This window comes from Castanea sativa, chromosome 12 (genome assembly GCF_040712315.1).
Source record: "Castanea sativa cultivar Marrone di Chiusa Pesio chromosome 12, ASM4071231v1".
Taxonomy (NCBI): domain Eukaryota; kingdom Viridiplantae; phylum Streptophyta; class Magnoliopsida; order Fagales; family Fagaceae; genus Castanea; species Castanea sativa.
This window is the reverse complement of record NC_134024.1, coordinates 3221915-3234115: the sequence shown is the minus strand read 5'-3', so window position 1 is coordinate 3234115 and position 12201 is coordinate 3221915. Positions and strand designations below refer to the sequence as shown.

General features: G+C 32.6%; 1 protein-coding gene across 1 annotated transcript; it reads left to right on the top strand.

The window, feature by feature from the left end:
* Positions 1 to 2290: 2290 nt before the first annotated feature.
* On the top strand, positions 2291 to 12184 carry LOC142621247 (TMV resistance protein N-like). Its single transcript, XM_075794568.1, has 5 exons — positions 2291 to 2998; positions 6706 to 7798; positions 7948 to 8163; positions 8269 to 10073; positions 11623 to 12184. The coding sequence occupies exons 1-4, from the start codon at positions 2478 to 2480 to the stop codon at positions 10060 to 10062; spliced, it is 3624 nt and encodes a 1207-aa protein (XP_075650683.1). The 5' UTR covers positions 2291 to 2477; the 3' UTR covers positions 10063 to 10073; positions 11623 to 12184.
* Positions 12185 to 12201: the final 17 nt, after the last annotated feature.

The following is a 12201-nucleotide window of genomic DNA, read 5'->3' as shown; positions in this document are numbered from 1 at the left end:
AAATACCAAAATTAATAAATTACAATAATTAAATAGTAAATTGTGTCCTAAATCATCCTCACTTTCTCCATTCTAGTATGTAAGAAGATCACACTTTGAAGTGGAAGAATGAATAAAGGATTTGGATTGAAGAAAGACATGTTTTTGGAATTTCATTTGAGTGAAATGCAGTTCTGCTCAAGCAGATGACAGTTGGACCAAAAGCAAACTTTCTTTTTGATTTTTTGAAGGTAGTTCGCTTGAGCATAAAAATTAACTGTTCCTATAGAATTTTACCGAAAAACGAGCTAAAAGTGATTATTCTTTGTTAATAATGGCTAGTAACTTTCATAATATAATTTAAAGGCTATCTCTTTACAAGTGACCATTTATTGTTGATTCAAAAGCCATTGCGTAATGGTAATGTTAAGAGCAAGATGCCCCCTTTTCGTTATATTTTAAACTCTTTTTTTTTTTTTTTTTTCAGTTTAGGAATTAGAAAGGCCCCTGGTTTTTAAGGTGCAGCATAAAGTTAATGGATTTCCCATCGTATGTTTGATTAGAACTGCCAATGAGACTACAATTACAAATAGTCTGACTTAAAAGAACAAAGAATGGCAAGAAAAAGATTTTTGTAGGTGTTTTAAAGGCAGAATAAATCATGTGCTGGAAAGTAGGTAACCATCAAAACTGGAAATCTTTTATAAATTCTCAATTGATACCAAGAGACTAGTAAAAATCATGTGATGTTAATAACTGAGTTATACATTCTCATTAGATACCAAGGGACTAATACTATTATGAATGAATTCACATTTAAAGAACAAAAGCGTGCTCGAAGAATGATACCTTTATGCTTGATCTGATTCCTACAGTTAAATAGACCTAGACGTTAGTTTGAATTCGTAAGCATTGCATATAATTGATGTCATAGCAGCTCCCCCATCCTATGAATATTCTTTTCTCCCAGCTCTCATTTTCAATTGTTTTTCCTAGGAGATGCCTCTAAATTGAGATAAGCATTGCTTGGGTTAATTATTGCCTTAATACTGACATACCTTGTGGGCTAAACAATGCTCATCATAATTTATTTTATTTACAAATATAAATTTAAGCCATTATTATATAACTTGTTTGAATTGAGATGACCACTTGCATTTCTACTCTAATTAAAAAATGAGTAGGTGTGGTGGGAAAACAAAGTCTCTTTTACAAATATAAATTTAAGTCATTATTATATAACTTGTTTTAATTGAGATGGTCACTTACACGCCTACTCTGTTTAAAAAATAAGTAGGTGTGGTGGGCAAACAAAGTCTCTTTTACAAATATAAATTTAAGTCATTATTATATAACTTGTTTGAATTGAAATGGCCACTTGCACACCTACTCTGTTTAAAAAATAAGTAGGTGTAGTGGGCAAACAAAGTCTCTTTTACAAATATAAATTTAAGTCACTATTATATAGTTTGTTTGAATTGAGATGGCCACTTGCAAACCTACTCTAGTTAAAAAATGAGTAGGTGTAGTGGGCAAACAAAGTCTCTTTTACAAATATAAAGTTAAGTCATTATAATATAACCTGTTTTAATTGAGATAGCCACTTACACGCCTACTCTGTTTAAAAAATAAGTAGGTGTGGTGGGCAAACAAAGTTTCTTTTACAAATTTAAATTTAAATCATTATTATATAACTTGTATGAATTGAGATAGTCATTTGCACATTTACTCTGTTTAAAAAATAAGTAGGTGTGGTGGGCAAACAAAGTCTCTTTTACAAATATAAATTTAAGTCATTATTATATAACTTGTTTGAATTGAGATGGCCACTTACAAACCTACTCTGTTTAAAAAATGAGTAGGTGTGGTGGGCAAACAAAGTCTCTTTATCTCTTTCGTTCCAATCCCTTTGCTTTTTAACATGCAATTGCATGAGATAAACTAAATCTGACTTTGTATTTTTCCTTCTGTTTTTTTTTTGTTTTTGTTTTTGTTTTGTTTTACTCATAGATTTGATAACTTTGAGTCCGCCTTTTGACTGGAAGATGCCTGGAAGGAGAGGATGTGTATGCTCAGCCCTTTAAAGAACAAAAGGGTGGTTGGTAAACATTGTTAATGTATCAAAGCTGCTCTCTTATCCTTTTAAGGTTCTTTTCTCCCAGCTCTCATTTTCAAACATTTTTCCTAGAAGATGCCTTTGAATTGAGATAAGCATTTCTTAGACTAATTATTACCATAATACTTACTAATTATTAGCCTTTGATATCTATCTATATAAACTTTTTCCTATCAGTCCATATATCCCATACCAGCGTTGCCTACACCTCTATCTATTCATCTTACTAGAGCTAGCTTTACGTTCCTTGCCATAGGGCATTCTTCTTACAGAAAGTTAGATCTCATAAAGCTCTATTAACTCTCTTTCCTGGTTTCCATTTTCTTTGTTCTGCAACTTTCTTTGTAACTTTTCCACAAAAAAGCTAGTTACTAAGTTTCCAATGGCTTCCACTAGCTCCGAAACACCTTCTTTATCATTGTCATCATCTTCTTCTTCAATTCCTGGTTCAAACTACGATGTTTTTCTCAGTTTTCGGGGTGAGGACACCCGCCATAGCTTTACAGACCATTTATTTGAGGCATTTAGATTGAGAGGCGTTGAAGCCTTTAGAGACAGCGAAAAACTCCAACTAGGACAGGAAATTGCTTCTGAGCTCATACAAGCAATAAAAAATTCCCAGTATGCAATCGTTGTTTTCTCAGAACAATATGCTGATTCTAGGTGGTGCTTGAATGAACTTACTGAAATTGTTGAATGCAAAAAAAATAAGAGACTTAAAGTGGTGCCTGTCTTTTACCACGTAGATCCCTCCGACGTACGGAAGCAGACTGGGCCATTTGAAAAAGCCTTTGACGAACATCAGAAAGATGACAGAATTGACAGAGAGAAGATCCAGAAATGGAAGGATGCTATGACAGAAGTGGGGAATTTATCCGGCGAGCATTTACTGCCACATCAAAGGTAAGATCGTGGTTTTTTTTTAGCAGCATTTTTTACACTGTTACACACACGTTTAAAGCATGTGCATCTTATATATATAAAAAGTTATTTCTATTTTAGTATAAGGATCTAATTTTTATATCTTTCTTACTTATTTTTCAAAATACCCTACATTAAATTATCTATTTCACAAAACATTTCATATTAATTTTTCTTGATATTTAAAAAAAAAAATTCATTCTTTCAAATTCAAAAACTAACCTTCCCTATCTTCTTTCATTTTCAAGATATGTAAAGAAAAAATAAATAACTAAATGCAAAATAAATAATGTTAATAAAAATTTACATGGTAACTATAATGACTATGTATTTTTACACGATTTTACATTACTTGACATATGTTCTGTTTGTTTCGATAGTGATAATTTCTAGAAAATGAGTCATTTCTTAAAAAGTATTTTTTATAATACTATATCATTTTTCTATGTTTGGTAGCAACTTAAATGGGCTAAAAAATTTTCATAACTTTCCTTAATTTGCTTGCTAAGATAGAGTTGTTTTCCAACAAAATTTAGTAGAAAATAATCTCTAAAAATAAGCTATAATTTTTCTGTTGACCAAACATAGTTTTTCGTTAACTTATTTTTTCCGATGCTACAAAATGTCGAAAAACACCAAAATATTATCTTTATTTTTCATTGAAACAAACAAACCTGCGAACGAATTTTGGACTTGATTAATTAAAAATGCAGTACTTTTTTTTATTATACAAGCAACTATAACTATGACCCTAAGTCATTTCAACCAAAATCGTACTCTTTCAGGCGTGTGTAAATGTGTATTAGAACTTTTATTCTTTTTTATTTTTTTGCTTTATTTGCAATTTGTGTCACTTGTACCACCCAGTCAAAAAAGCTGTCTCATTTAGAAATTTTTTTTTTTTTTTTTAATTTTTGAAATGGTAGAAAACTTTAAACATAAAAAATGAAAAAAGATATAATAAAAGTAAAACTAGGTGAACACAAAGATATACATATATATATATATATAATAAAAGTTAGCCCTGCAAAAACATGAATTTTTGTTGGTTTCATATTTTAAAAAGTAAATGACAAAATTTGAAGTACTGAATATGATGAGCTTAAAGTCTTAAACTTGTCAAATTAAAAAGATACCCCCAAAAAAAAAATTCTTAAATGGTGGGAAGTGAGGGGGAAAAAAGATTGAAGAAAAAATGGTTTTCTTTTGGAATCAAACCATACTTAATTCCATTTAAAAAATAGTGAAGGAGTTAATGAAATTTTTTTAAAATAATAATATAATTAGGCAAACTAAAACTTTAATAAAAAAAGTGCTTCAAATCAATTAAAATTTAGCAAACTGCAGTTCGATCGGTTGAAGGTCTCTCTCGATCGGTCGAGCTCTTCAGTTTCTGAATTCATTTTTCTGTAGCTTGTACGTTCTTGAACCTTAACTTATATCAACTTAAGCAATGTCTAGACCACTTCAAAGACACTAAGATCTTATTCTAGACTAGTTTTTGTTCTTGGTTTTCCAACATACAACATATTTAGAACCTAAACATTTAAGACTAAATATTTAGAACCTAACAATCCTAATTCAAGATAAATTCATGAAGAAGTGAAATTTCTTTAGGATCTAACCATGAAAAGAGTTATTTAAAGCAAGTATAACATAAATCAAATTTCTACAATAACACAACAAATAAAAAAGTCCTATAGATCTTAACATCAATAAAAGCTATGTATAAATTGCTCATTTTATATAAATAGCAAAGAATAAACTCAACATCACAAATAAGACATTTAAGTTGTCATGTCCTGTGTATTGTCCCAGCAGGAAGGGTCACACTTATATGGGTTCATCAATGAATATGGAGATTTATCGAGTATGACTTCTTCTTCTTTTTTTCTTTTTTGAGAAGAAGACAAATGAACTTCATTAATCAAACAAGGCTAAATTGCCTAAAGTACATGAGTAATGTCTTGTGGCACATCTTCCATCTAGAGCAGGAAAGTAGGACTTACATGTTGGATTTATAGAAACCTCAAGAGGAATGAGTGTTATTTATGTAAATGCTGTTGGGACGAGTGTCATCTGAATAAATCTCAAGGAATGTTGGTTTAATTAATCCTAATTTTAAGTATTATAATATATGATTTGATGTGATTTTGACATGAGCTTATATAATAATAGCTAATTTTAATGTGAATGTTTTGGTGACAATAACTAAATGACCGATTGTTATATAATTCTAAAACTCTCATATATTCTACCAAATATCTTGTAATTTTGCATGGAATAATATTTTTAGGCAGGAATAAGTCACAATTTATGTCAATTTTTGTTATTTGTAGTTAACAGTAACTTATTTAGGGCGACAATTGAAACAATTAAAACAGTTAATGATTTAATTCTCAAAAAAAAAAAACAGTTAATGATTTGATGTACAATACAAATAAGCAAAGAGAAAGATTCCATTGTTTAATGAAAAATGATATGTCCACAACATTTTTACAACAAATCCTAAGTGGCAAGTTGTTACTGGTTGTTATTGTTGGGACAAAAAAGTAATCTTAGTGTTAGATTCAAATTTGAACCTATAACAACTAACCACCTATGATTTGTTGTAAAATTGTTGTAAAAATGTTGTGGACGTAGCACCTCTCTTGTTTAATGGTCAACAAGGCTATTTAGTCGGCTCTTTTATTTTTTTATATTTTTTTATAGTGATTTTTTTGATAGATTTAGTAGACTTATTAAGGAAAATTAAATGCTAAAGACACAAAAAATTTCACAACTATTACCACAACTAGTGGGATTTCTAGTGGAATTTTTGTCACATGAGTCATGATAAGCTGTGAATGGTAGAGGTCAAATGGTGTGTTCGTACATTTACCACTCATAACTCACCACATGGCAAATTGTGGCAAAAGTTGTAAAAAAAAAAAAAATTGGTCCCTAACATTGCTCGACTTATTAGTGACCATTGCTATCGTAAGCAACGGGATTGGATGATGACATTGAATTTCCTCATTTCTAAATATTCTGCAGCTGCTCTTTTTCCCTCCCGTTCATAGATTTTCTTCTTCTTCCTTACTCCCTGTAAATTAAAGCTCTAGTTTGGCAATTTTTATATCTTGTACCCAGCATATATGCCGGGTGTGAGACACAGGGGCGGGCCCCACAGTGTGTGGGGCCCGCCCCTGTGTGAGACACCCGGCATATATGCCGGGTGCAGGATATACCACCTCCTAGTTTGGAAGGCCAAGATCTTGGGAAGTAGGGAAACGTTTCATATGAAATTACACATAAAGAGGTATAAAACATGTTAAAGATTGAAGATGTAAAGTCTAGGAAATTTCAACCACAATTATTTATGAAAATTAAGAAAGGAATCAAGGAACAGTTCATAATTGTATTGCTAAAAATGAACGATGGTAAGTTGGCAACCCAATATCTATATGGGTAGTTTTCCTTTAAAAAAAAAAATTTATATGGGTAGCTCTTTGGATTTTGGCTCGAAGCGTTTAATTACATTATTATAAAAAATAATATAACAAAGTAGCATTCGATTACATCTATTCGTCCCAATTTCAGTTTTAACAAACTAAACTTAATGCCATATATCTACTAAATTTATATTATGGATATATCCTGCACTGGTAGATTCAGATTCACAGCTTATTATTCTCTCTTTTTTGTAGGTCTGAGGCAAAATGTATCAAAGTCATTGTGAAAGAGATATTAAATAAATTGAGAAATACATTCTCAGAAGATACTGTTGGACTAATAGGAATGAAAACCCGAGTTGAGAAATTGAAGTTACACTTAGCTATGGAGTCAAATGATGTTCGCATTATAGGAATTTGGGGGACAGGAGGAATGGGTAAGACAACTCTTGCTGAAGTTGTTTATGGTATGATTTCCAATGAATTTGAAGCTTGTAGTTTTATCGCTAGTATTAGGGAAGAATCTAAAAAATGTGGTTTACATAAGATACAACAAATACTTTTGAGGGAACTTTTGAATGATAGAGATTTGAAGGTACACAATGTTCATAATGGAGTTCTCATGATAAAAAGTAGGTTACGTAACAAAAAGATTCTTCTTGTTCTTGATGACGTAAATGAATTAGACCAATTGAAGAAGTTAGCTAAGAAGAATTGTTGGTTTGGTTCAGGTAGTAGAATTATGATAACAACAAGAGATAAGAATTTGTTGGTGTTGCTAGGAGTAAAAGAAATATATGAGGCTGAAGTCTTGAATCATGAGGAAGCTCTTCAACTTTTTAATTTGAAAGCTTTGAAAATGGACCATCCACCTGAAGATTATGGAAAGCTATCTCAAGCTTTTGTAAATTATTCTAAGGGTCTTCCTTTGGCCCTTGAAGTTTTGGGTTCTTTCTTGTTCGGAAAAAACATTGATGAATGGAGAAATGGATTGGATAGGCTCAATGAATTTCCTGAAAGAAGAATTCTCGATGTGCTTCAAATAAGTTTTGATGGACTACACCCAACAGAAAAGAAAATTTTCTTAAATATTGCATGTTTTTTTAATCACGTGTATCCAGATTTTGTCATAAAAATACTAGACTATCTTGGGCTTTATCCTAAAATTGGATTAAAGATTCTCATTGATAAATCTCTAGTTAAATTGCATAAAAATGAATTGTGGATGCATGATTTACTACAAGAAATGGGCCGAGATATAGTTCATCAAGAGTGCCCTAAAGACCCCGGGAAACGTAGTAGATTGTGGTTGTTTGAAGATATTGACAATGTGTTGACAAAAAATACGGTAAGGGGTTCTTGAAAGAAGCTAAGCATATATCTTATTTTATTATTCAACATATTTTTTTTAATAAAGAATGATATGGAGTTTAAATTATATTAGTCTAGCAATAATATAATACATTTTATACTAATCTCTCTTATTCTTATTAATAGGGAACAGAGGCAATTCAAGGCATGGTACTAAAGTTGCATGAAGCAAAAAAGGTATATTGGAATCCTGAAGCCTTTTCAAAGATGGGAGATCTAAAATTGCTTAAAATTTGTGGTGTTCAACTTATGCATGATCTCAAACATCTTCCTAATAGCTTAAGAGTTCTTGATTGGAGAGGGTACCCTTCAAAATCGTTGACATCAAGTTCCCAATCAAAGGTAATTTAGGTACCCTTATACTACTTTTTTTTTTATATATATATAATAAGTTTGTTTGTAGAAACTAATTATTTTACTCTTTTTTTCTTTTTTGGCTTTTAACAGAGTTTTGAGAATTTGAAATTCATTGAGCTAAGTGAATCTCCAAAACTTATTGAAGTTCCAAGCATCATTGAAGTCCCAAATCTTAAGAGTTTGGTTCTTGAAGATTGTATAAATTTACGTAGGATTCACCCATCAATTGGAATTCATAAAAAGCTTACTATTCTTAATTTAGATGGGTGCAAGAACCTCAGATGTCTTCCAAGCAAGTTTGAAATGGAGTGTCTCACGGAACTTAGACTTCATGGTTGCTCAAAAATAACAAAAATTCCAAAATTTGGGAGAAACATGAAACGTGTACACCTCCTTTATTTGAGGGGTACTGCAATTACAACACTACCCACGTCAATTGAGCATTTGACTAACCTTTGTGACTTGGATTTACGTAATTGCAAAAATCTTGTGCATTTACCTGATACCATTTTTAATTTAAAGTTGATTACAACAGTCTATCTTGAAGGATGCTCAAAACTGGATAGACTGCCAGAGAACCTAGGGAATGCCAGAAGTCTAAACATATTGCATTTGAGCAAAACTGCTATAAGAAAGGTCCCTTCTTCCATTGGTCTCTTAGAACGTCTTTATTTTCTAGATTTCAGAGGATGCAAGGGGTTATCATCTAATCCCATCGACTTGCTATTCTCTTATCTATCTCTATCACCTGCATCTTTTTTGACCTACTTGTATTTAAAAGACTGCAATCTCAAGGCAATCTCCAATGATATTGGTTCCTTATTCTCTTTAGAATGGTTGGATCTAAGTGGAAATGATTTTGTTTGCCTTCCGGAAAGCATCATTCGACTTTCGAATTTGCAAGAGATGTACTTGAATAATTGCACAAGTCTTCGATCATTGCCAAAGCTTCCATTGAATCTTCGACGCGTTGAGGCAGAAGGTTGTATCTCACTAGAAATGTTACCAGATCCATTAAAACCAAGCGATTCATTGGAACCATCTCTCTATCTTCAAAATTGCTTTCAATTGGCTGACAATCAAAGCTGCATAGACTGGTTTATCTCTGGGATAAAAAAATCCCTCAAGCTCTCTCCCTCTCTTCCTCTCTCAGTCCTAAAACCCAAGCCTTATTATCCATATGCCATTGTTATTCCTGGAAGTGAAATTCCTGAGTGGTTTAGCCACCAAAGCATGGGGAATGAAGTGAAAATAAAACAACCTTCTCATTTGTGTAAGAACATGGGAATTGCTATTTGCGTTATGTTTTGTACGAATGATGATCCATATCAATTCACTACCGATCTTAGTTATCATTTGATAGCCAATGGAAAAAGAATTCGTATTGAATACCATCCCTCAATTTATAAGGTTTCATCAGATCACGTTTCGCTAGTCTATGTGGTTCCTCAATTCTTCGACGAGGAATCAAATCAATTATTGTGGGAAGGTGACGTGAATGGATTCAGTCAAATTAGAATTAAAATTGAAACCGCTGATTCAATGTTGAAGGTAAAAAAATGGGGGATTCATATGAAAGACATAGAAGATCTTGACCGAACAATGGTCCAGAATAGCAACAGCAGCATCACTCCTTATGATGGCATGGATGTTCTCCATCATAATTTCGACAATTCGTCAGTGGCAGTGGAATGTCACAAAGTCAAGCGCAATCGTGATGATTACAATGGGGCTGAACCCAGTGGAGAAGGAAGCTCAAAAAGGATTAAAAGGCACACAGAAACCAATGGTAACTCTGATTCTGAGGAGTCAAGTGAGTACAAGGACTGTGATGAGGAGTTAAGCGATTATGAAGAATCTAATGAACGTAACCCTGATGGTTAATCAACTTTTCAGTAAGTTACTGTCTTTCCCCTGTTGGTTTCTGCGTTTTCTTTTTCTTTTAGTGTACATATTTTAATGGATTGCCCACCACATGTTTGAGTAGAGTTGTCAATGAGACTCCTAGTGGTTTGACAACAAAGAATGGCAAGAAAATGCTTTTGTTGGTGTTTTAAAAGCATGCTTTTAATGTGATTAAAAGTCAGTAAACATCAAAACTGGAAGTTTTTGCTGCCAAATCTCATCTTAAATAGACATATCTTTTTCCTTTGCATTTTCTTAGCTAGACTTTTTTTTCCTATTCTATTTTCCTCCCCAGACATTTAGGAGCTTAACAGAATATATATAATGTCAAGTTTGAATGGAAAGGGTGCTATAGCCTATCACATGTGTTGCCTCCATCTGTAATATAATTACCTCATTTATCTATGATATTAATACTTTAAAACTCATTTTATAATTGCTTTTTAATTATGGAAGTGTTTGACATATGATTATTGTTCTTTGGCTCTTGATATTCTTGAAATTTTCCAGGTTGTTTAGGATCATGACCAAGTTCAACCACCCATGCCCTTCTCACATGTTCATCTTTATAGTAATTAGACCCAAGCAGGCAAGCAAGTATTTAACAAGATTGAAAATGGGAGAAGGTAGTATGCTTAGATTTGTAAACCCCACTTTACTTGTTATTGTCGTTTTGATGCCTTACACCTACAATTTAAGTTTTGTCACATTTTTGTCATTGTTTTGCCATTTTAGCCTGATTTATTACATCTCATAGTAAATTGATAATATACCTTTATAGACATCCAAGTATATACATATGGTTCCAATTTTTTTGTATGTCAACAAGGGGGTGTCCTATGAAACTGTTTAGGTTCTGTAAATGTTGTAGCAGATGTGCTAGTCAAAAATACTTTTAGCCGGGGTGGAATTCTAGATTCGTTTGAAAACTCTTTGGCCAAAATGATTCTGAGAGAATTTTACAAATTCATGTTTGTGTTGCTGACAAGCTCATAAGGTCTCATTTTAAATCTGGTGCTTATTTGGTTGAAAAGGATAATGGCTGTTGCTTAGCAGAAATTGTAGAAACCATGCTGGCAGGTCCTTTTTTTATCTTACTAGCACAACCATAAGTGAAGACCTTGAGCATTGGAGCCATTTTGTAGGTTACAATCACCTTCTAAAATTAATGTCGTTTTTTGGAGGATTTTATTGAATTTTCTTCTTGTGAGGGCAGAATTGAGAAGACTTGTGAGGACTTTATTCTGTGTGTCAAAGATGCAGAAACCTTAGACCTTATTTTTTTCCCTTGTCATCTAGAGAAATCTGGTTTGGTTTGATCTATCCATTAGAACTAATTTCATTCAACCTTACTTGATTCAAGCATGGATGAAGAGAAATCAGGGCAATTTAGAGAACTTAAAGTACTTCTCGTTGTCTTTTGTCTCTATCTTATGGTCTATTTGGACTTATAGGAACAAGGCAACTGTGAAGAAAGAGCATTTCTCTGCCACTAATGTGGCCAACTTTTTTAAAAGTTTGTTTGATTTCAATGTGCAGGGTAACTAATAGTTCAAAAAACAAAGAAAAGCCTCAACAACAGCAAGAAAAGCAAATCCAGACCTTTAGAGAGGGTTCAATTGCAACCAATCCTGTTGGAGGAGAGCTGCAAGGGTAGGGGATGGAACTAGGGGGATCCAATTTCTTTTTTAAAAATAGAGAATATGCATGTCCATAGCTGCTTGCGAGGAGTCAAGTGAGTGATTAGTGACCTGAGATTTTTTCATTGGAAGGAATTTTGTGAAGTGACCCAGAAGGTTGATCAACGTTTTTCTCTCTATTGCCCGTAAGTCACCATCCTTCTAAATTCGAGTTTTGTTGGTTGATGCATCATCGCTTTCCCTTTCCTTTGGCATATACTTGTACTCTTTTGGGTTAATTTTAATTTCAAAAAAGTTTCTTGCTAGCTGTACCTTAGTTAATTATTAGCACTTATTCAAACTCCCTTCTAGTTTGTTTAATCAAAAAACACAAAGCAATACTCCTAGCTAATTTGATATGCATATAAAAAACTGAGTCTTATGAAAGAAATAATGATTAGGGCCATCTTGGTTTAGTGATTGTGTTACTTGTGCTGGT